At 35.2% G+C, this 27,486-nt stretch overlaps 1 protein-coding gene across 2 annotated transcripts in view; it reads left to right on the forward strand.

Moving 5' to 3' along the window:
- The window catches only part of LOC149782429 (uncharacterized), a 178,421-nt gene extending 151,489 nt beyond the window's left edge, over positions 1–26,932 (forward strand). For both annotated transcript variants that reach the window (XM_089934876.1, XM_089934875.1), the window contains exon 14: positions 25,929–26,932. In XM_089934876.1, the coding sequence (XP_089791002.1) occupies positions 25,929–25,947 (19 nt within the window). In that variant the 3' untranslated portion in view covers positions 25,948–26,932. The remainder of the gene's footprint in view (positions 1–25,928) is intronic.
- Positions 26,933–27,486: the final 554 nt, after the last annotated feature.

Raw genomic sequence — 27,486 nt, forward strand, 5'->3', positions numbered from 1 at the left:
ATGGTTGCGTGTTATCCCGGAAGTTTTCTTGGATACGGAGATTGTTCTGTGTATTTTGAGCGATTCGGTCATCCGACGCACGAAATGACGCGAGTATCGATAAATGGACCATTACCGGATTTTGACCTAACTGGATTTGCTCGTATCGAGTCATTCGAAATGTCTAAAGGACTTCATCCAATTTGTTATGTTTGGTTTGGAAAACATTTTTCAGAAAAAATGTGGACACCAATAGTACTATTACGGTATATGCATGATTATACGATATTAACACGGTTGATTGTAAGTGAAGCAATTATATCATATCGAAAACAAACCGAGGTTTGGTTACCACATTCGGACGAAACCGATTCGAAGGATCTTGGTAGAAAAATAATTGGCAAGTTTACACAAGGAGCAGCATATGATCACAGACGACATTGTGCAAGATTGATCATGGACGATACTGAGTTAGATTTTATAATCGTTGATACAACGAACAAGAACACGTTTATAAGTCGAGAAACAGTTTTCTTGTCAAATGGAAATAAACTAGGTACAATTGTGAGCTACATGGACGGTGAGTCACCTCAGTATACTCATTTAAGATCATCGATGCTCGCGTATGTTTCAATAAATCTATTATCGATGATACATAAGGTTTCTACGCATGCCGTCAGAGTTTCTACTGATTCGTTTTATATAAATAAAAAACATTCAATACTGTTAGAAGGATTAAACATAGGCACTCATACATTGTGGGGTTCGTGGAGAATAAAAAATGAATATATGCTCGATTATTCCGAATCCGCTGATGTTGCGGTTAAAGATATTTACTGTAAAAAATGTCAAATGTTGATAACTTCGTTGTTACCATCGGTATACGATCCAATAACTAGACACAAAACGGTTTATCTAAATGGACCTGGCCGTTCTGGTAAAACCACTCGAGCTATCGAACTACTTCAGAATTCAGATATGATTGTACTAACACCTACACATAGACTAGCGAGAGAAATGAAACAACGCGGTGTTAATTCCTGTACTTATCACAGCTTTTTCCGATGGAAGGGTGATACATGGACATCTTTAAGGATGGGAGAGAAATACATTCCAAGGATCATAATATGGGATGAGATATGCACTGTACCGCTAGAAACATTAAAAACATTTCTTGATTGGTTGTTAACAAGAAATACTGCCGTGATAATGTGCGGCGATCATGGTCAACCACCACCCGTAGCTGGACCATCTCCACATGATTGGCTGAAAACTTTCGTTGACCACGCTGAAGAAGTATCTGATGATCATAGAGCACTTGATGCAGCGTTGAAGGAATTTAAAAAATTAATCAGACTACAACCGAATAAAATTCAATGTGAAATAATGCGTGAAATAATTTCAGAAACACCCATGAAAGACTTTCTGCAAACGTGGCGACCAAACGATTTGATAGTTGCAAGCAGAAAGATAGTTCGTGATAAACTTCAACGGGAATTGTTTCAGTTACAACGAGAAAAGTTTCCAACGTTGTCAGTTCCGTTATGTTATCGACCAGCGGATACGCGACGGCAAAATATCGACGTTGATATACCAGGAGAGTCAAAGAGGAAACAGAATCTTGTATTGAATGATATTGTTGCAGTTGATGTTGATGTTGTTGAAGATGCTCTACGTGCTGATAAATCCCCGTGGAAGCTTGGATACGCGATGACGATTCATTCATCTCAGGGATTAACTATTACTGATACAGTTGTTTGGATCGTTGATGATCACATCGAATGGTCGAACTTGGTTTATCTCGCAGTGTCTCGAGTTAGAAAAATATCTCAATTGAGACGAATCGTCATGGACTCGTCAGTGAGTAGTGATGATGTTGTTGATGATGATATAATAAGAAAAAAATTATATGGTTATGAACAGTGTGATAAAAAAATAAACGCAATTTTGATCTTGATGTTGATTTTATTAATGCGCTGAAACAACAACAGAATAATCATTGCGCAAGTTGTAATTGTATAATGCTATGGCGGTATCTGAAAAATGATCCAAGACAATTTACCGTAGATAGACAAAATAACAATCTTGGTCATACAAGAGAAAATATAATGTTGACCTGTCTTGAATGTAATCGACGTAGAGGCGCCAACGCCTTGGGTGCTAGTTAAGTGATCGAAATCACCGAAGTGATTTTGGTGGTAATTGTGTGTTATCGGGAATTATCTGTAATTGTTCACGCACAAATCCACGTTGAGGAGCAGCCGAATCCAGTCTGTAGATTGCGGGTCTACCTGAGGATCTTGTCACGGTGGATATCTTATGTGTGGTAACGCTCCAAATAGGATCAGTTGCTCTTTTTTTACCGCCTTCAAGTTCACCGGGCTCGTATAAATACCTAACAGTGATATTACCTAATAATGGTTGTGCTGAAAAATCACGTTGTTGTGTAGGTATGTGCGCGCTTGTAATTGCATTAATAGGTTTCATGTTGGTCGTTCGAGTAATCTCATTATTTAATGCAGCTATCACATTTGGTAATCTTGCCACCCATTCACGAGATCTCGTATCCTGAATAAATTCCTTTGCGTACTGATATCCAAATAACCGTTCAGCAAGTGTTCGATTAAATCGCTCAACAATTGCCTGATCACGATGAATTGCAGTATGTCCTCGTCGTATTTTGGTATTATGTTGTTTCATCAACGATGATACTGGACCAAGAAATTCCTTGCCAGAATCAACCTGTAGTAGCTGTGGCCATCGTAGACCACCTTGTGGTCCACCACCTCGTTGATAAATTCGTTTAAACGCGTCGGCTACCTCAGTTGCCGTTTTAGTCGTTAACGGTTCTGCATCTTTATATCTACTTGCAACATCAACAACAGTTAGCGCGTATTTGTACGTTTTTCTACGTACAGTATCATGTGGTAAAAACAGAATATCAGCTTGATGAACCTCATTAGGAACACTGACACTAAAATGAGCAAATCGAATTTGCTTAGGATGTGGTAGATAAATTTGCCATATTGCCTGCCTGGACAACCACGCTTTAGCAGTAGAATGTTTAACCGCTGCTGCATCAGCGAGTTTACTAATTGCTGCTTTACCCTTCCAGTATCCAACTGGTGAATAACAAATCGATTCCATTATTAATTACCAGCCCCTAGCGCTAATTTACCTTTCATCGCGGATTTTACTAACCAATTAGCTATTTTTTCTTTGATATTATTATTTTTTATAGCATTTAACGCATGAATTAATTTCACATCTGCAATATACCTATTTTGTAGATTTTTACTCTTATAAACTACATCATGAACATGACAAGCTCGATCAATAGCGTTTATTGGTTCCTCGCCTGGTTTTGGTTGATCCTGATTATCAAGCCTGATATCGAGTCGAGTACCAGGACCGCAATAATTATATCCTGGTAGATGTTTCTCTCCCGAGTATTTAGCCCATGGAGTACCTGGAAACTTTGACATCAAATTTGCAATATCACCACCGCGCCTATTAGGTAAAAACGAAAATTTCTTTCTACCGCATATAGAACATTTTCCACCATATGCTATTTTTTTATTTTTTGTTATAACCGTAGCTAAATCAGTAGTTGGAGTTTTAACTTTACAGCGTAAGCAATATAAATCCATAGATATTTTATACAACATGGATATAATTGATTTCTCAGCGACAAGAAAACAAGAACCTGTCAAGCACCATCCTGCGTTACCAAATTCCATCAGAATGATAATAATAGGACCATCTGGAAGTGGAAAGACACAGTTGTTACTTAATCTTATAATGAGATGGTTAAAATGGGATAAATTATATTTGGTAGCCCCGTCAGTTGATGATCAGCGATGTTATAATGTACTTAAGGATTTTAATGAAAACGCTAACGACGTTATCGAGTTTATAACCGATATTGATGAAGCACCATCAGTTGATTCCATAGACGGACTTATTAATAATTTAGTTGTATACGACGATGTGATGCTGGACAAACAATCAAACCCAGCCAGGATTTTTTCTCGAGGTAGACATAAAAATACCGACGTTATTTATGTTACTCAACGATACACACAAATACCAAAAGTGATCAGAGATAACTGTAATATTTTAGTTGTGTTTAATGGCGTAGACACACATACGTTGCGAAATATTCATCAAACCTGGTGCAGCGGTGACATGGATATAATTAAATTCAGAAATTTCTTTTTACGAGCGCAAGCTACTCCGCATGGGTTTATAACAATAAATTTACACGATCCTAGAACAAGATATCGTATTGGACTTGATAAAATATTTGGATAACAGAGGTGATGATAAAATTAAACTGAATTAAAAAGATATCATTAATATAATGAACAATTGTGCGTGGCTGCGTCAAGGAACCACTAATAAATGTGATAAAAAATGTCGTGGAGAATATTGCAGAAAACATAATTATCTTATAAAGAAAAATCCTCATGCTGGTCCACGAAGATGTGTTGGATGTAACAACGGCGTTAGAGGATTATATCAGATTTGCAAAAATTGCGGTGGAGATCGATACAGAAGTTTAATGATATATTACAGAAAAAGAAAGAACATAAATCCAAAAATAGAAAAACCACCATCAGAACTTGAATATTACTTGAAACATAAAACAAATAAAGATGAAACAAATAAAGATGAAACAGATGAGGAGAAACGACAGCGAGAACGTGTTGAGAAATATTCATCAAACTTGGTATGGTGGTAAATTTATATAAATTAATAGCAGCAGAGGGGGTGATGACCTCAGTGAAGGCGTAATTGCGTAAACAGCATGCATAATAAACTAGAAAAAATCACCAACGACAATGGAGTAATATTAATTAGAAAAATTCCAGAGATTTTTCTCAGTAAAGTGTCGACGCTTTTTTAAAATCTGTCGACACTTTTTATTGTTCGATCGTTCGTAGGAAGGTTTATTTTCGACGTTTCGACGCTTTTCAGGCAAAGGTCTGTTCACCCCCTCTGCTGCTCTATTTTTGAAAGTAAAATACCTGCTTTCTATCATGCTTTTTACATTCTGCCACTTGCACCTGTCATAATCATATCTTGTGGTGTTTGCTGGCTTTGTTCCTTGCTGCATTAGCTGGATAAAAGTGTGTACGCTTTGTATAATTGTTTTTACACGTATCTCATTTGCCAATGAGTGCTGTGTTTTGCTGATATCATAATTTATTCGAGAATACAGTATTAAAATGAAGAAATAGGTAACAGGCATCAGGATGCAAGTTAAGGCAATATGTATTTATAATACAGACAATTTTTATGCCATTGTTCTAAACTGCCCTCTTTGTTTTAATGTAATCATAGCATTCCTAAAAACAATTAAGTAATGTTAGGAGTGGGATCTACTGTATATTGTCTAAACATGGTCATATACTGAAGGCAGGATTGAGGCAGGAAGACTACTGAAACCCATTGTGTTTACTGAAGGAAGGATTGAGGCAGGAAGACTACTGAAACCCATCTTGTTTGCTGAAGGCTGGATTGAGGCAGGAAGACTACTGAAACCCGGCCTTGTTTACTGAAGGCTCGATTCAGGCAGGAAGACTACTGAAACCCGGCCTTGTTTACTGAAGGCTGGATTCAGGCAGGAAGACTACTGAAACCCGGCCTTGTTTACTGAAGGCTGGATTCAGGCAGGAAGACTACTGAAACCCATCTTGTTTACTGAAGGCTGGATTGAGGCAGGAAGACTACTGAGGTTATGGCTAATTATTAAAGCCAAGTGGCATGAGACACCATGTGTATTATGGGTAAAGACAGACATAGTGTTTATGTACATTGTATGGAGTATTATTTATTTATATCTCAAAATAATTACTACAGATTGATGCAAATACAAACAAATGCAAGTAGTAAGTAACATATTGTTGTTTCAGGATGAAAATTACCTTCAGCCATTTATGGGAATTCATTTTTTATTCAGGTGACTTCCAGAAAGATCCGAAATCAACCTTTCATCACTGGTCCATGTGCAATCACCATCATCCTTTTTCCAGTCAAATACATTTTAAATGATACAAATAAAGCTCTAGTTCACTAGAATTTATATAGTTTTGAAATCATGAAGGGGGTCTCAGTTTTGTAGTCACTAAGGATGGTATTCCTTTCTATTCATAGCATTAGTATTATCATGGTATATCTTGTTGTTTTGCTCTTCTTCTGAAAGTATTGATGCTGTCATTGGGACTGAATGATAAAGTATTGCTTTGTTTTGATTCATTTTAATAAAAAAACAACTGGGCAGGTATAGTATTGCTGTTATTAATTTTAATTGGCATCTTGTTACATGCAATTTCACGTGTATTAAACTATTTCATGCAAAATTATTATTTTTCAGATGTTTTCTTTACAGCAAATTGTCAAAGCATTTTTTTGGGGGGGGGCGGGGGGCACTTAGAATAGCACCCTGTGACATCCGTTCAGCCTGCCTTGAAAATCTATAACTGAGGAATTGTATTTTTAAAGATCAAAGTCTCTGACTGGTCACTATTCACCAAGCAACAGTCACCCATCATCGGACCCCCTCCCCCAAGTATGGGGATATGGGTCAGGTCAGGACTCCATTCTTGCTAGGCTGCCAGTGGATCCTTATAGTGGCCTGGCAGTAATGTTGTGGTCCATGGACCATCATCCCACCTCTCAGAAAGTGGAGTCTATACGGAATGACAGGATGGGTCCTTTTCTTCAAAACTCCCCAGGAAGGGTGAGCCTCCATCCATGTCTGCTACTAGTGACAATATCATTCTCTGATGCAAAGAGTTAATGGATGAAGTCCCCCAGTTCTCCATCACAAAAGAGGAACACTGGATCACATTATCTGGCCTCCCTAGAGCAAGACCTGAGAATGAGGATGTCCTGTCAGTCTTCCTGCACTCTCACAAGTTCAACATAGAATGGGTTGAGGTAGCACCTCTTTCTTTCCAATCCCCTGCCTCCTCCCAACTATCAAACCAGGCTGAGGAGAAGGAAGATATTTGGTCATCTGACAAGGCAGCCATTGGCTTCTTTATAGTTAGGGAGCTTTTGTAAAGGGCCATGAGTTTGTTAGACAGCATAAGGTGTGGTCATTTTCCAACTCTACAATGTGACCTCTGGTTTCTGCAACTATCTAGAGGGATCACACTACTGTCCTGGACCCTTAAACCTCCCACCTTATATCCTGGAGAATCACAAGTGGGCATTGTTTTGGTGACCTGGGCCCATCTTTGTCACAACACTTGAAATCTTAAATCTTAAGGCTAGGTCATTGGTCATCATAGACTTGCATGCCAGTCTGTTCTTGGCAGCATCTTTCAGCCTGCTGATCAAGGATTCTCTTTCTTCAGCAGCACTTTGGCACGGATTACTGCCATCTCACCTCTGTCTGCGCCAGTTCGAGTCTCGGATTCAGCCAATGTGGGTATAGCATATCGTGTGCTGAAAAATGGCGTTAAACCCAACAACAACAACAACAACATTAGCACCTGCTGGAGGCAGTGGCCAAAATAACTTGGCATCCGTTAACCATGTCCATGGTTTTATCAGCAATGCTTCTACACTGCCATATGGGTGTTGCCTTGGACACATCCTTGGTCTTGCAGGAGCACAGTAAGAATCTTCTGAGGGCTGCTCCCCATGAAAACAAACTCTCTTCAGAGGACTTTTTCCCTCTGTGGCTTTCTAAGATCTGAGGGACATCCATCTCTCATATACACTCCTCAGCCGGTTGAAACTGTTCAAGAAGCAATACCATCCTGACTACCAGCCATTAGCAAAGTTCTTCATTTGGCATATTGCCACTTGTCAATCAAACTGGTTGCTTTACCAGTCAGTAAGCTTAAATTAGACACACCAAAGGACATTACTTATGATCACCATCTTTCTTCAACAAGCTGATTGTTTTGAAAAGGAGTTTGTTATTGTGAATATTAACAATGTTTACTGTGTTTTGTCAATTTTTTTCCATCAATAGTGGAGTAAACAAGTCAGTGGGGTTTTGTAATTCTAAGATTTCATACCCAGATCATCTTAATGGAGGAGTTAGATTAATTTATTGCACAAAACCAAGATGAAACTTTGATAGGTAAAGACATGTGATTTCCTTACAATTTGCTGAATAGGAACACAGTTGATTTCAGTTACCATGTGTGTGCCTTATACTCCACTGAATAGGAAAACCTTTGATTTCAGTTACCATGTGTGTGCCTTACAATTCACTGAATAGGAACACACTTGATTTCAGTTACCATGTGTTTGCCTTATGATCCATGAATAGGAACACAATTGATTTCAATTACCATGTGTGTGCCTTATGATCCACTGAACAGAAACACAATTGATTTCAGTTACCATGTGTGTGTTTACACAAAGTATTAGATATGCATGATAATAATTTTGAAGAAAAAAGTTAGAAAGTGGAACAATGTAAAAATGAACATGTCTCGAAGGAAAACAACTTTGGATTTGCTGCGTTTGTTTTTCAACTATAGGAAGCACTGAAGCCCAGATTGCATTATTTTGAATTTTCAAAAATCTACAATTTAATGTTGGTTTATCTCAAAAATAATGCTTCATCATCTGGATCTTTCCATCACTTGATGGCTTTACTTTCAGTCTTGAGATGAGCAAGGGTTGAGGAATAAAAATTGTAAGTAATAATAAATAGACTATAATTTTAAACATCTATCTTCTGATATATTAAGCATATATTTACATGTTTTAAACATTGATATACATCACTGACAAAAATTCCTGTTAGAACATACTGGGTTGTAGAACTTTAAATTCTTACATACAATGGTATACTTCCAACCAGTAATTATTTACCATTTTATTACATAGTTTTCATTTATTTACCTCTAATGCAGTATAAACAAAAATCATGTGAAAATAATAACGATAAGACTGTATACTAAGTACATTAATATCATTTTGAGTGAATTCCCTTTTATATGGATATGTTCTCAAGCTGCATTGAAATTGATTTTCTTATTTTGCTGCAAAAAATAAGTAGTTATTACTTTACAAACTTGAAATACAAATATACATATATTCTGATGTATTATAATGTAATCCAACTTTGTAATGTTACATTTGTATGAATAATAAGGAATCAGTTTTAATAAACATTTAACTAAAATTGAAACATTTCTTTTTGCCAAATACTGATTGTTTGTCTGAGGTTAAAAGGTCATTGTGTCATGTGAGTTGGTGAGCAGAGTGATCTATTATCATGTGTAATGTCATTTCCATAAGAAGTAACCCCAATTCTTATTTCTCTCTGGGTAGTTGGGCGGTGCCAGGAAGGCCCTATGAGAACTCACTCCCTCTCCTGTGATGTGTCCCTCTTCCTTCCATAACCTTTGATTGCCAGACAAAGATTCTTTTTAGTGGTTTTGTCAAACATAATAAACGACAGGTGGGTCCTTTCTATCATAAATGAAGGATACTGACTTCACTTCTGGAAACTTCCTTCTCATGAAAAGACTCCTGTCTGGTTTGACCAGTTGTACCAGGTTTGATCAAAGCAAGAGGTGCACTTCCTTCTATAGTAGTAGGGTGCCATATGCCAAGATATATTGGGAGGATTGAAATGTATGCCCAGTCAGGGCATTACATTAGCAACATATAATGGGAGGATTGATATGTATGCCCAGTCAGGGCATTACATTAGTAACATATAACGGGAGGATTGATATGTATGCCCAGTCAGGGCATTATATTAGCATCATATAAAGGGAGGATTGAAATGTATACCCAGTCAGGGCATTACATTAACAACATATAACGGGAGGATTGATATGTATGTCCAGTCAGGGCATTACATTAGCAACATATATTGGGAGGATGACATGTATGCTCAGTCAGGGCATTACATTAGCAACATATAATGGGATGATTGATATGTATGCCCAGTCAGGGCATTACATTAGCAACATATCATGGGAGGATTGATATGTATGTCCAGTTAGGGCATTACATTAACAACATATAATGGGAGGATTGACATGTATGCCCAGTTAGGACATTACATTAGCAACATATATTGGGAGGATGACATGTATGCCCAGTCAGGGCATTACATTAGCAACATATCATGGGAGGATTGATATGTATGTCCAGTTAGGGCATTACATTAACAACATATATTGGGAGGATGACATGTATGCTCAGTCAGGGCATTACATTAGCAACATATAATGGGATGATTGATATGTATGCCCAGTCAGGGCATTACATTAGCAACATATCATGGGAGGATTCATATGTATGCCCAGTCAGGGCATTACATTAACAACATATAATGGGAGGATTGACATGTATGCCCAGTTAGGACATTACATTAGCAACATATATTGGGAGGATGACATGTATGCCCAGTCAGGGCATTACATTAGCAACATATCATGGGAGGATTGATATGTATGTCCAGTTAGGGCATTACATTAACAACATATATTGGTAGGATGACATGTATGCCCAGTCAGGGCATTACATTAGCAACATATCATGGGAGGATTGAGATGTATGCCGAGTCAGGGCATTACATTAGCAACATATAATGGGAGGATTGATATGCATGCCCAGTTAGGGCATTACATTAGCAACATATAATGGGACGATTGATATGTATGCCCAGTTAGGGCATTATATTAGCAACATATAATGGGAGGATTTACATGTATGCCCAGTCAGGGCATTACATTAGCAGCATATAAATGGAGAGAAACGGTGGGAAGTATATTTTCCAAACCCTAAAGGACTCAGCTTATATTTCAGATTCTCCTGTTTCAAGGTGGATTGTCTTATTCATCAAGTTACCTTTTATTCATAATGATAAAAGTCCATGGTCCGAGTTATTGGTACCTTTTGGGCCTATCATCAAAACCACACTTAAAAAATATCACAGGGGTTACTCTGGACTTAATAACCTAATTGTACTGATGCGCTGAAAATGACCAAACCAAGCGGTCTGTGATTGGTGTACACTTTTATAGCATATACATGCATGTGATCTGCACTTATCATCATCACCATTAACCTTATGAAATTAACCTAAATGAGAATTTTTGAAGTGTACAATGTTCATATTACAATGAATAAGGTATGCATGATATTTATATAGTCACTGTGATAAGCAAAAAATTAACATTATTATTGGTAATATTATATACACTTAGAATGGTTAGAAAAATTGAATCAAAAAATGGGTAGCACTGTATAACCAGGGTAAGTAACTATGACTTAATCTAAACGAAGGTCATTGCAAAGGCTTTGCAATCCAGTGGTATAAGTTATTTCACAATTTATGTCTTTTCTCCTACATGCTCATTCCCTGTAGGTAACACACATGATATTCCAATTGATTTCCCCCTTTCTTCCTTTTAAAACAGTAGACGAACTATCTCAAACAACAATCTCCATAATGACCAGTAAAACATAATGGTGACAACTTTAAGTTTGACAGTCACCCTGTGAGTGCAGATATGATTAAAAGCATTATTTAGGTAGAATTCTTACTTCTCAAACTTATTTTGATAAGTAACAATGTAAACATCAAAATAAAGAAATAATGACAAAAGCCTTTTTGCACTGGTATACTTCAATTTGTGTACTGTGTGTCCAGGTTTGTAGGCAGTGAGTAACCTGTATGCTGGTTACCGGGTACATGTAGTAGGGTAGTAAGTGTGCTTATTATATGCTCATTTTTGTCTCCATTAACTTTACATTGTCAGAAATGTTCAGTATTTTTTTATATTGCACTCGTGCACAACTTCATATTGAACTCATGTATGCCTATTAATGTATTAGGAACTACTTTGTAAACAAATCATTACACTCTCATGGTAGACACCTTACACTTTGGTTAATTGAATTTGTTTCTGAATGAACTAAACAAGATGATTCATGGACTGCCACATACCAGCTGCTTTGACACATTCCATGTTAACTTTTTTGATACAATGTTTCGGATTTAGGCAAGCTATAAATGCCAGACATGGTCCTTACAAATAGCATGCTAGTGACAAGGCATAAACTGTTTTCTTTTGCTGGTAAGAATGGCAAAGAATATACTTATTTTTACATCCTGAGTTTCCTCAAAATGTACTCTCTTAGTTCAGCAAATCCAAATTACATGAGCCATGTCATGGGTTCTGAAGCTTGATTACACATTTCAAAATTGTACTGTAATTTTGTCTATATTCCAAGTGCAATTACATCCTCCTTACTGCACTCAAAATGAAATAAACATTAAATTCCATAGCATCTTTTTGATAACTGCAATTGAAAGACTTCATATTTTTCCCACATTATGATTTAAAACATTCATGGACAGAACATAAACACACTTGCAGGTGTCAACATGCTTCTCTCTCGCTACTTCAATACAATGAATTTCATGTAGAATTGGCAAAGATAAATCTAGTCCATAATCACAAAATTGCATAGAATTTACAAAAATAACAAAATCTATTCATTCCAGATCAAATGGAAAAGTTTATGCAATGTGCATTCATTCACAATATGACTAAAAATTACAATTTTAAGTAGATCAAAATGCCATTTTCTTTGAAAGTTATGTCTAGAGCATGACTAAGTTTAAATTTATCTTGGCAAAGTTATGTGCTCATTAATTATTGTGTAATAATAATCTGAGTTTGTGTATTTAGTTTTTAATACGACATACATTCAGTTACTTTGTTTCATGTAATGTGTTTTTGTTTACATAATTAAGCCTTAGGTAGAATAAGAAAATGAGCACGTAATAAAAAGGTTACTGGATTTTTTTATGCGAAAATATGAACTCGTTTTGTTGGATGTATATACTGCACTATTTAGGTTGTACAGTATTTCCATCCAAAAACCTGTTCATATTTTCCCATACAGATGCAGTAACCTATAAATCCTGTATGCTGATTACCGGGTACATGTAGTAGGTCAGTAAGCTTGTATCCTGTATGCTGATTACTGGGTACATATAGTAGGTCAGTAAGCTTGCATCCTGTATGCTGATTACTGGATACATGTAGTAAGTCAGTAAGCTTGTATCCTGTATGCTGATTACTAGGTACATGATGTAGGGCAGTAAGCTTGTATCCTGTATGCTGATTACTGGGTACATGTAGTAAGTCAGTAAGCTTGCATCCTGTATGCTGATTACCGGGTACATGTAGTAGGTCAGTAAGCTTGTATCCTGCATGCTGATTACCGGGTACATGTAGTAGGTCAGTAAGCTTGTATCCTGTATGCTGATTACTGGGTACATGATGTAGGGCAGTAAGCTTGTATCCTGTATGCTGATTACCGGGTACATGTAGTAAGTCAGTAAGCTTGTATCCTGTATGCTGATTACTAGGTACATGTTGTAGGTCAGTAAGCTTGTATCCTGTATGCTGATTACTGGGTACATGTTGTAGGTCAGTAAGCTTGTATCCTGTATGCTGATTACTAGGTACATGATGTAGGGCAGTAAGCTTGTATCCTGTATGCTGATTACCGGGTACATGTAGTAGGGTACAACAATAGCTCTAATTGATATATAGATACATTGTAGTAGACATAAATCTTTTGATCAATGCAAGAGGGGAAGAATTAATACAAATTACACTTTTTCTATACAAGTTACTGTAATCTTCAGCGTTGTGAATAATTATTTGTCATTTACCTTTTTATTCTTTAAAATGAGAATTCATCTTGGACAGCTATTGCTGGCACATGCATTTATTTATGTCAGTAAGAAAGAAAAACTGCTGACAACACCCACTCGTCTTCTGCAAATTAGCAACTAAAGTGACCAACTCACATGGTTTGAAATATGCCGCCTTCTTCCTGTTAATTTCATGGTGATTATTTTATCCCATTAGCATGCTTTGACACTGATAACATATCACTGTAAAGAAGATATTCCAGATTTATTCTCGTGTGTGATTTAAGTACTTTATTGATTATTTAATAATCCCATGTTTGATTTAAGTATTTTACTGATTACGTAATAACCACATGTATGTTTTAAGTACTTTACTGATTGTGTAATAACCCCATGTGTGATTTAAGTACTTTACTGGTTATGTAATAACCCCATGTGTGATTTAAGTACTTTACTGATCATGTAATAACCACATGTGTGATTTAAGTACTTTATTGATTATTTAATAACCCCGGTTGTGATTTAAGTACTTTATTGATTATTTAATAATCCCATGTTTAATTTAAGTACTTTACTGATTATGTAATAACCACATGTGTGATTTAAGTACTTTACTGGTTATGTAATAACTCCATATGTGATTTAAGTACTTTACTGATCATGTAATAACCATGTGTGTGATTTAAGTACTATACTGATTATGTAATAACCCCATATGTGACTTAAGTACTTTACTGATCATGTAATAACCCCATGTGTGATTTAAGTACTTTACTAATCATGTAATAACCCCATGTTGTGATTTAAGTACTATACTGATTATGTAATAGCCCCATGATGTGATTTAAGTACTATACTGATTATGTAATAACCCCATGTGTGATTTAAGTACTTTACTGATCATGTAATAACCACATTTATGCAAAGTTTCACTGCTGCATCACATCTTGTCTACTTGTATCAAATATAAGGACTCAACTTTAAGTGTGTCATGCAATGAAATATGCTACATTAATTTTGATCGGTGGTTATTGCTTTACCCAGGACTTGAATAAACAATAACAACCAATCAGAACTGACAGTATGACATTCCAGAAGCATTGCCATCGAAACTCAGTCTATATCATTACAAAGTTATAGAGAATCTTCAAACAAAACTGACAGTTAAATGATCTGTAAAGTACTTAAATATTATTGGGAAACACATTTGGAATATCTCCTTTTTTGTTCTCTCTCTCTCTCTCTCTCTCTCTCTCTCTCTCTCTCTCTATATATATATATATATATATATATATATATAAAATGAGTTACTAAATGTGCCAGCATGATTAAGGAAAATAAGCACAAACTCTGTAATGGGACATTCCAAACAGTATGAATTATAACTGCCTTGTTAATTTAATAGAAGGGAAATGTGTGTTGTCAGTAATTTTCTTTTTCACTCACAAAAACTAGTGTGTGTCCATGGCAGTTTTTTTGTATCTACAAAAGAATACAGTGTGAAGGATTTGATTGTTAGTCATACAACACTCAGACTTGTTCTAGATAAGATTTTCCTTACATGAGGAATATTTCTTGTTTTTTGAAGTTAACACCATAATGACTTAAGGTTTAAGTAAAGACATGAAATTGGTACTAATTTGTAATGAAAGCATTCATGCAGTGCAAGACAAGCTAAGATGATCAAATGGGCAGCTCAAAATGGTCAAAAGAGGTTACATTAAAATTACTGACAGGTAATGGCAGTCTGTTTGGAAGTATTTTTGGTAACTTGTCAAGGATGCAAATAGCATATGAACAGCTGCTAAGTCTATGTCTGTCTGTAATTTGCATACTGGAAATGCAACCAGTATGTGAACATACATAAATGCAAAGCACCATGTCATTAGCAGACCATCGAATATAAAGAGACCATCAACTTGATATGTGTATCGATAATTTATTGATTCATGTTTTGAATCATATTCATATTTGGTACAGGTGTGTCATTTCACCCCTACTTGCAGGTAACCAAAATAAAAGATACTTTTTTATTTCAGGGGGATCCCCATTGACTCGCCTCCCCCACCCCTTTAAACTTATCTAAACAATTTCTGGTCATAAATTGGTAGAGGGCGATAAGATAATTTTACCCTCATATATACTACATTAAGAATCATAATGTACATCTTTTCCTGTGTGGAGGCATGCTTTTTTCAGGACTGGTGTCCATATGTTCAGTTTATCATCAGCATTGTGTTGACTCAACAGGTACATGCACACAAAAAGGATATCCGTCTTGGCAAAAAGAAAATATATATTTGTATACACCTATGTCCAATGGCAATATATCTATGCAAACAAAAGGAAAAACAACCTAGTCCACTTTTGGCTGGCATTGAATGTGTCAGACACACCAGTACACACTACATATTAGTTTTCTGCAATCAGATTTTTAGGAAAGATGAAAATAGTCATATTTGTTTCCTGAAAAATGAGAAATGTAATTATTAAATTATATTTTAATGACTGCAAAACTTGATAGTGTTGATTAACTTTACCCTGCACAGATGTTTTGTTTCATTGTTTGTTCCTTACAAGAGAGCTTATAGTGGGACTTGCATGTGTTAGGCAGGCATACAGCAGTTTCTTCAGACACAGCACACATGAAACAAACTACTAATGTACTCTTCATACCACAATAACCAACTTTATATTTCCGTAATGAAGCAAGAACTGTTAAACAGAGTTCAGTTCAAACTCGCACAACAGTCATCTATCATAACATTATAAACAATGTGTTTACATTTAGAAGTATCTTAAAAAAATGAAGATAATCAATAATTCAGAAACACAATTTATAATAGAATAGATGAACATAATAATTTTAAAAGAATAAAGTTCTGATAGATTAGATGAACATAAACAATAAACATAAATAAACATATTTCATGAAAGAATAGATGAACAAAATAATTTGAAAACATGATGACATAATAGATGAACATAAACGGTAATTCAAAAAGACAGTTCATGATAGAATAGATGAACATAAACAGTAATTCAAAAAATACAACTTAGAATAGTTATATACATAGCATTAAACATTGTTGATATTAGGTCTGTCATGCTGACACAAAACAGTCATGTGATTGGTCATTCAAATCAAAGTCTGGGTGGCAGCAATACAAAGACTTAATGTAGAGAGGGAAATGTTAGCCTAATAAAAATCAGCCCCTTACCCATGATGATATTGACAGGTGGTTTAGGGGCTGATAGTCATTTCATTAAAACTTGCAAAAATCGGCAGTTAATTTTGTCTGCATACATGGTGTACATTTTATACACTTACTGGTATTTCTCATGGCTATGGAGCTACTGTCTGCTGAAAAGATTTTTTGGTGTCATGTGCATTGTATTTCTGGAGCAAATCCTATGTTTTCTGGTGACTTGTAAATCCACAAGGAATAGCACACCCTCTGTCCTGTGGCCATTTTGAATTTTGTGCCAGATATGGCTGTTACCAAATACCAGTAAGTGTACAAAGTGTATGCAGAAAGATATGCATGCAGCAGAATTGCACATTTTAATGAACAAGTGACATCAGTTCATGTATTGTCCATTAGTATCAACACAGATTGGGAGGGGATTTATCCGACGAGGAACATATTTCCTCAAAACTAATGATCTTATTCTCTAGTGGACTGAAATTATGCCTATGTATTACTGTCATTCATTGATTCCATTTTATTTGCCACCTGATGGAATAGTACAAAGTTAGGTCAGTTGTGATGGTCCTTATAAGGTGGCGCTCTACAGTTTCATATTTTGCATAGGGAGGGTTAGAATTTTAAAGAAAAAGAACTTCCCCAGCTTTCCTCATTGGTTATACTGGCTGTTTAAAAAAGACCTTGTATATGTTAGGTATAGTTCAAAGTACATTTAATTCCCTTTATTTTGGTATATGATTGATGGGTGTGATATGGGTTATAGAGTATACAGCTTGACCTTACTCCAGATGTGCACCTTTCAAAAAAGTGCTAGATCCACTTGGTCATTTTCACTTCCTGAGCTTCAGAGAAATTGTATAAAAAAGAGCTGATAATTTTTTTTATATTTGATATGTTTGGTAATTCATTCATTGCACTTCCAGAAGCTGGTATTGTATAGTCAGGCAAAATTCATTTTCCCTATTTTAATAGCTGCTACGGATAGTGTACTTTAGACTAATTCGGGCAGATTTTTTTAGCACATGGGATCAATCATTTTAGTTAGCAGTGTGCTTAGATCATGTACAATTTCCAAAAGTACAGTATCCAAAGAAATATCATTCACATTACATTAATGTAGCACAGAGGTATGCCAAAATTACCTCCAGTGTGCATGTTTTAAATGCGAACAACTTCACCTTACATATGTCACTCTCTCAAAAATAGATAATAACTGGTGAGTGCCGTCTAATCTTTTCTGTTATAGCCATATATGGCTTTTTGGCACCAATCAAACTACTGATAATTATAAATAGCTCTTCATTGTGATATCCACTTTATCCAATTATTTTCCTTCCTGTCAAATTTTGCTGTGTAAAAGGTAATACCGTTACAAGTATTATCTTCATGGTTGACCTGTTGTCAGGATAATGTGTCTGGGTGGATTATGATGCTACATGTCTGCAGCATGATGCCCCAGTGCTAGACATCGCTATAAACTGCCACACTGCAGACTATTGATATGACTGAAAATAGTTTAATGCTACGTTAAAAATCCAAATCGCACACACAAACACACACATGTACCTAAATTAGAGCCATATAATGTCACAAGTTTCATCCTCAATAGCAGGGATCACAAATAAGTGATTAGCATGCTGGACTTGTGACCAAAAGGAGGTGGCCCCAAACCAAAATTGCAAGCTTGTTTTAAAGCTTGCAGCAAGCTTGCCACAAGCTTATTTATAAAGCTTGCGGCAAGCTTGTATTTGGAACATTGCAGCAAGCTTGCGCAAGCTTATTTATAAAGCTTGCGGCAAGCTTGTATTTGGAACATTGCAGCAAGCTTGCGGCAAGCTTGTATTTGGAACATTGCAGCAAGCTTGCGCAAGCTTATTTATAAAGCTTGCGGCAAGCTTGTATTTGGAACATTGCAGCAAGCTTGCGCAAGCTTATTTAACAAAAGTGTCATAAGCATGCACAAGCTTGCGAAAGCTTAAGCTTGCACAAGCTTGTTATTATTTACCTAGTACAATAAGTATACACAAGCTTGTGCAAGCTTGTTACTAGCTTGCGCAAGCTTGTTACTAGCTTGTTGCAAGCTTGCAGAGATTTCTTGCTACAAGCATCTGGGCTTTCAAAAATCAGACATGATTGTGTTTTCCCCCCTTCCAAAAAAACCCCTGAAAATGTGAAAGGGGGGGGGGGGTCTGGGAGTCCGAAGGCCCCTGTCCAAAAATGCATTTTAGACTCAACTGCTCCTGGTGGACCAAATTATCATAATATATTGCAAAGTTTTACTTCATTCCAATGAAGTAATCTGCATATTTAATGATTAAATAATGCAATCTTATAGTTGCAATGCAGTGGAAAACAAATCTGTTCTGCCAAAACATTAAGTTTAATTCCATTGTTCAAGTTTATTCATTCACTGCAAGCTTACCCAAGGCTGCAGAAGCTTTATGTGTTCCCCTAGCTGCAAGTGTCACGCCCCTATGAAATGATCATGAATAATGAATGAACTGTTCATGAACTTGGTTCAAGAACCGTTCATGAAAGTTCATCAAAAGGTTCATGAATTATTCTAGAATGTGCATGAATTGAAAACAGTCCACAAACTGGATCATCATCATTCATGAACAAGTGCATGAACATATTCATGAACTATGATGAACAAAGTTTCTCAGTGATTCATGACTTCACGAACAGTGCCTATAAAACAAAATATGATAACCTGAGAAGTCACAAATACCTATTCATCCTGAATCATACAATAACCTTAGATGGGGGATGGGGTTAATACAGTATAAAATGCAACATATTATCTTAAAAACTGTATTTGATTTCAGATAAATTTAAACTGACAAGTGATATTCTTTTTTTTTACCCTTAGCAACACTTTTTGTATGTTCTGTAATTTTTCTTTGAAAAATGTTCAAGAGATATTGGGGCAGTTGTCTGCAATCAACTGTTGAAGCATATTTCATCGTCATGGGGCTGTCTTTCAGCTGGGGTTTCTCCTGACCAATCTTCTTCCAGAGACTGACCTGTCTGATAACTCTTTTGTGAAGATGTTCAGGGTCTATAATTTAATCAAATCCTGTCCAATGTCACTACTGAATGTCTCCTTCTGCAACTTAAGCTGTTCCATCTGATTACTGTTTGGATCTTTAACATTGTTGCAGCAGTCACAATTTAATGTCTCTTCCATCTTGAATCCTCCAGTTTTCAAATTTTCATCCTTAACCTACAAACTTCATCCTCTACCAATTTTACTTTTCTGCTGTCTGGTCTGAAAAAAAGGTAAAGTTAGTTAATTACAGATAATCTCTGATCAACATTGTTTTTAGCTTTTAGCACATTATCATTGTACCCCACTTTACTTACTGGAATAATATGATCCAACTCAAAAATGATTTAATCCCTTACACATAATACTGAGCATTTATATTATTGCAGAATTTTGTCACTGTTTTATATTAACTGAACCTGTCTAGCCATAGGTATAGTCACAGGAGACGGATGTTTTATTCAGTAAAATATGACATTTTTTTTGACAACACCGTTACACTAAATAACCGTATATATTACAGATAACGGTTATTTCATGCTTTCAAATATTTTCGCCATTTTTTATTGATAAAACGCCAGACTTGTGTGGTATAGGCCCTTAGTATGTCACTAATGCATCCACTCCGACTCCGCATGTTGCGTATAGCTGCTTCCGGTTTCATCACGTTGTTATTTGCACTTTTATTGTGAACAGTTTCACGCATTAACTATTTTCTTAAGGTTTTTTTTTTTAAATTACGAAATTACATCAGATTATAGAAATAGTGATGTCATGTAAAAGAAAACGATCTCGAACATCTCAACTCCTATCGATATCGAACCACGTCTGGTATCGAGAACTGGGGGGGTGGGGGTGATAATGTTTAGTGATTTTCAAAACTTCGATGAGCAAGTTTAAATTAGGTCTGAACAAAATCGTGTCATTAGCTTGGTTATAAATAATATGATGACATATATAAACCAATAAAATATCCATATAACTTCTACTGAAATAATCACGAATGACCAAGAAAAAGATACTCACCGTAATTCTGGTCATCCGGGCTTGGTACGCTTTTCCGCCTAATTTTGCTCTCACCAAATCATTTCCTTCACATTCTTCAAAGTCGCTTCTCTGCACTTCTACTTACTTTAAAAAAATGATATTGAAAATATTCTCATCTGTCCATTCCATGGAGTCCGCGGTTTTTGTTCGAGGTTTTTGCCTAACCATCTGCATGATCTTTGGTTTCTGAGGAAGCTTAACTGTTGAAATCGCGCGCGTATATTAACCAATCATATCACGTCTTTTTTCAAAGTCATCCAATCAGAATAATCGTTGTTAATATATTTCGGTTTTTACTGCAAATTGGCAACCAGTGACTAAGTCAATAGAATAAGCAGTTTATAACAGTAATGGAGAGAAGAAAAAAAACGTTAGGACAAAGTCATTGAAAGCTTTTTAAAGCAAATACATTTTGTTGATGCTGGCCAGAAAATATTTTCCCATATTAATCCAGAAATACTCAGGTTAAGTAAACAAGTATTGAATTAAAGATCTGTATGAACATTTATACAGTATATCATTTTAAAAAAAGAAGAAAAAATTCACCTTTATTTAAATTTCACTAATATTTTGAGAAGTTTGTATGATAAATTTTCATGAACATTTTATGAATATAATGATATAGATATTTAATATACATTTTTTTAAGAAATACCATGGTATTGCATCAAAGTACTTGAATTGTTCATGAACCATTAGTTCATGACATTTCAGGAACTTCAAAGATATTATAATAGTTCATAAAAATTCATCAGTGTGTTCATGAACTTCAAGTACATGATTCATCAAAATTCTTGAAGCTCATGAACTTACTTGAGGAACTTTCATGAACACTTCATGATTGTTCATCAAGTCATGACTTTGTTTTCGTAGGGGCGTGACAGTGATGGTGCCTGCTACTTGGATACATGGTCTCAAACTTTCACAAGCAAAGGATATATATATATATATATATATATATATATATATATATATATATATATATATATATATATATATATATATATGAAGAAACTTGTTGCAAGCTAGTTTAAATTTACTTTCTGAAACATACAAGAAAGCTTGTGCAAGCTAGTTTTACTTTCTGAAGAAAACAAGCTTGCGCAAGCTAATTTTACTTTCTGAAGAAAACAAGTAAGCTTGCGCAAGCTAGTTTTACTTTATGAAACAAACAAGAAAGCTTGTGCAAGCTAGTTTTAATTTCTGAAGCAAACAAGAAAGCTTGTACAAGCTTGCGCAAGCTTGTGCAAGCTTGCGGTTATATCCAGCTATCTTGCCTAAGCCTGCACTTGCTTGTACAAGCTTGCGCAAGCATCCATGTTAGCTTATAAACATCAAACTAGCTTATCGCAAGCTTACCGCAAGCTTGCCACAAGCTTTCAGCAAGGATGCATTTTGGTTTGGGCCGGGTTTAAATCTTACTATTGGTTTAATCATATATGGCTGTCATGCTGTGATTTTGAACAGGGCACTTTATTGCAATTACCTTGGCACTGAATAACAATTTCCGTGTTACTATTACTTAAAAAAAAAAAAAACTAAATATTTTAGGTCCATGCAAGATTCAATCAATCGCAGTTTGATCAATATTTTGTCTCAGTTTCCACATTAAATAGCAGGGGTCACATTATAACAGGGGTTAGCATGAAGGAAGGGGATAGCATGCAAGATATGTGACCAAAAGAATTTGAGTACAAATCCTGCCATTGGTTTCAATCCCAGGTGACTGGTGTGTCCCTGAGCATGGCAATTGATTACATTTGCCTTGGCACTAAATAACCATTCATATGTTTATGTGCCATTTAGAATAACAAAACACTCTTTCTAGGGCCAAACCATATTTTAGCCCAGAAAAGATTTATAATGACTATACTTGATTTTAATTACAGTTTTATCCATTGCCATTAATTGATGTCAAAACTAATTTTCCATTGCAGTGGCTTCTCCTGGGATATATATTATTTTGTATAACGAGCGCAGTGACTACCAGTCTTTGTATTTATCATTTGAAAAACAAAACCAAACAAAATTTGGATAACTATTACTACCATGTTTACCCCATTGTCAGCCCCATTAGTGTTGGTTAATCATTGGATTTGGATGGACATTAGATCCATGTTTATCCATGGGACAGTTATGTTAGTGTTGGTTATATACAGGTTTTGTCTGAATATTACCTCCTTATATTAACCCTTATGCCAACCCAGTTGTGCTGGTTATTCATGGGATTTATCCAACCATCCCCCCATGTTTACCATTATGTCAGTACCCTTATTGTTGGTTATACATGGGACTTGAATGACAATTACTACCATGTTTACCATGATGTCAGTACCCTTAGTGTTGGTTATACATAGGATTTGAATGACCATTAACTACCATGTTTACCACGATGTTGGTACCCTTAGCGTTGGTTATACATAGGAGTTGAATCAGTTCTCTATTAGTTTGGTTATACATATGCTCATTGCAATGGACAGATACTCATACAATGTATAAGTGAAGTCATCTTGATTGAATTTGTCTGAAATTTACATGTGATATATTTCTGGATAAGTACAACTTGACAAAGAAAGGAGATCTGACTTTGTATATTTGTAAGTTTTCTAACATTCTCTCTGTCATTACTGTTTTGTATCTGTCAATATTGTATATTTCAATAAAATTTATGATATAGTTAGTCTTTTTATCTTAACTTGCAGTCCATACCAAATAGCTTGCACATACATACACGCACACGCACACGCACACACACACACATACATGGACATGGTAATTTTGTGCTGGACAAAATGGTTCCCCATGCAACTATCACCTTCATCACGGCAAGATAAATAATGCAAACTCGGTGAAATGACATTGTATAAATTACACACTGATTATTTTGTGCATATCTTGGAATTTTAATTATTGACGAGTTAGCACCATTCCAGGTACAGGTAGTTTCAAACTGTTATTGTATCATTCCATGCTAGGTCCTAATTGCTATTGTATCATTCCATACTAGGTCCTAGTTGATATTGTATCATTCCATACTAGGTCCTAATTGTTATTGTATCATTCCATACTAGGTCCTAATTGTTATTGTATCAGTCCATACTAAGTCCTAATTGTTATTGTATCAGTCCATACTAGTCCTAATTGGTATTGTATCATTCCATACTAAGTCATAATTGTTATTATACCATTCCATACTAGGTCCTAATTGTTATTGTATCATTCCATAGTAAGTCCTAATTGTTATTGAATCATTCCATACTAGGTCCTAATTGTTATTGAATCATTCCATACTAGGTCCTAATTGTTATTGTATTATTCCATAGTAAGTCCTAATTGTTATTGTATCATTCCATACTAGGTCCTAATTGTTATTGAATCATTCCATACTAGGTCCTAATTGTTATTGTATCAGTCCATACTAGGTCCTAATTGTTACTGTATCATTCCATACTGAGTCTTAATTGTTATTGTATCATTCCATACTAGGTCCTAATTGCTATTGTATCATTCCATACTAGGTCCTAATTGTTATTGTATCATTCCATACTAGGTCCTAATTGTTATTGTATCATTCCATACTAGGTCCTAATTGTTATTGTATCATTCCATACTAGGTCCTAATTGTTATTGTATCATTCCATACTAGGTCCTAATTGTTATTGTATCATTCCATACTAGGTCCTAATTGTTATTGTATCATTCCATACTGAGTCTTAATTGTTATTGTATCATTCCATACTAGGTCCTAATTGTTATTGTATCATTCCATACTAGGTCCTAATTGTTATTGTATCATTCCATACTGAGTCTTAATTGTTATTGTATCATTCCATACTAGGTCCTAATAAATACAAGTTCACCCTACTTATGACCTTAACCATTCCTTGTGATATCATTTTACATAATCCTATTTTTATGGCTAGGCCAAGAAACACTTACATACCACGGCATCATTAATGACAATTGACATCATTCCTGATGTAACGTCACACATACTTCATATGGTCTGATGCCAGCTCTCCTTGCAGGCTGTTCATCAGCGCAGATGAGGAGAAACTTGTTATGTGCTTTTATTAATTGTCCTTAAATATTATACAAATTGATTTGTCTTAGAGGCAATTTTCTTCAGGTACAAAACCAGCCAACTAAAAGGTATGTATGTAGACATTTTAAAATTAAAAATTGCTTTTAATTCATGTATCGTATTAATAATTTGAATTTCAATTGCTAAATTGATTTTTATTTCATAAGTTAAGGTGATGGATCCCACTTTGATGTCATACATGTCGGATGAGGTCATGGTTTTGCTTATTGTTTCATGCAAGTCTAAACACCCAATTGCATGCTTATTTAGTTATTACATGTCTTAAGGTATAACTGTATAACTGTCGCTCTCTTGTAACCATGCAGCTATGGAATGCCATATATTATAATTGTATATGTTATATTATTAATGTACCAACACTGTCTAGTATAATTATATATGTTATATTATTAATGTACCAACCCTGGAATGCAGCATAATATCATTATACATGTTACTTTGTATTAATGTACCAGCACTGGAATATACTACCATGTAATGGTACATCTTTTCCTCTATCAATGTACCAACCCTGGAGTGCAGTATAACACAATTTCTACATATCTTGTATTGATTTACCAGCTCAAGCACCTGCTTCCTTTTTATTCTACCCTCGTAAAATAAGAATGACATAATGGCTTTGATAAGGTAACATTTCTTTTATTCAACATCTGCATTTTATAAAATTACAGCTACAAGGAACAATGTAGTTGTCAGAGTATAACATTTTCAGCTATATAATGGTGTGTATGTAGTTTAGGTATAGACAGTCCATCCATCCATCACACAGAGGTAAAAATGTGTTTTTCAATTCCAGACACAGTGCTGGGGCATCTTTGTTCTCTGCACATGTTTCTGTTTTCATTTGACTTTTTTAATTTTTCTTTGCAGAAAACCAAAACCAGTCTGAGGGATCTGAATATGCAGAGAAGGAGCAGAAAGAGTTGAATGGAAAGAATATTGCTGAAACAGCACTTTGTGAAACATCACCAAATATTCAAAAATTATCACAGTTTTAACATTACACTAAATATATTTGATTACAAATTTTGTCTGTATAACTAAGCTACATTGTAACTACTGGGACTTGTCTCTGCACCTAAGCTACAGTATGGCTACAGGGACTTGTCTGTTACTAAATTACAGTATGACTACTGGGAATGATTCTCATACATATCAATTTTCAGTTTTGGCTATATTGGTCTGGGCAAGGGATCGTTTTGTTTCCACAAAATGCTTTTGTTTGTTGAATCTTTAATACTGTGTAACTACAGGATTGATACCACACACACACACACACACACGCACACGCACACAAGTCAACTGAGTGAATTGTATACCAAAAAGGACAAATTTTAACTGTATTTAGAATTATGTTTAAACTTCATGTCTCAGCTAGTTTATTTTATTCACAAATTTGAAGAGGTTTAGTGATGTAGTATTTCTTTTAACCCAGATATGTTTGAAATTAATCTTTAGAACTGGATTTAGGTAAAATTATGTCATTCATTTTCTTTCACTCATTATATTCATTCAAGGCCAATATGAAAACAAAAGGCCACGATATTATAAAAAGATTTTCATGCTTCAAGTAAACCTTTACCTTCTGATGTCTGATTGGCTGACATCAAATCACTGACCAATCAAATGTCAGAATTTTAAGTTGAATCTGATTTAATTATGTGATTCGTTTGAAACATTGGCAATTGATCCATTTAACTGTATTGTAGCTGTGATGATTTTATATCTTTACTTACTGTTACACATATAACTTTGTATTATACAGAACTCCCTCACTATAATACCCTTCATTATAACACTGTTCCTATCATGATGTTGATATAGTCATGGATTCCATGTTATATATGTAGTAATAAAATGATATGTATCATGTATTTTATTATGTGCAAGGTTTACTTTATGATGGAATATGCCATGAATCCAATTTACACTTTTACAGTATTATATACTTTATTGTAAGGTGGTGACACTATAAACACTACTTGGCTGCTATGGACAGTATTACAATATTTGATATGCTTGACTACAAGGTGGTCTCTCTGTATGGTTGTATGCTCTATTTCTTTACTGGGTAGAGTTTTAATAGTGATGCTCTGTACTAATATATATGTACAAAACCTAGAATAATTCACATACACATCACTGGCTTCATCTCAGTCTCCTATCATTAAAATCAATGCTTAATGTACAGTTCCAAATGGCATGATTATTCCAACTGGACATCATCTAAGCCTTATAACATTTAATATTGTACTGTGTTAGTTATAGCAATGTCTGCTGCAGAGCTCAACATGATTTGGTCATTCCAATAAGTCTTCTTGGTCTCCAGTTATTTAATATTGTGCTATGACAGCTTACGTCGCCTAATAAGGCCAAATCACTTAAGAAAAGATTAAGAAAGACTAAGAAATTAATTTTTTTTAAATAT

The sequence above is a fragment of the Sinohyriopsis cumingii genome, chromosome 15 (assembly GCF_028554795.1).
Source record: "Sinohyriopsis cumingii isolate HCF-2022 chromosome 15, ASM2855479v2, whole genome shotgun sequence".
NCBI classification, from domain to species: domain Eukaryota; kingdom Metazoa; phylum Mollusca; class Bivalvia; order Unionida; family Unionidae; genus Sinohyriopsis; species Sinohyriopsis cumingii.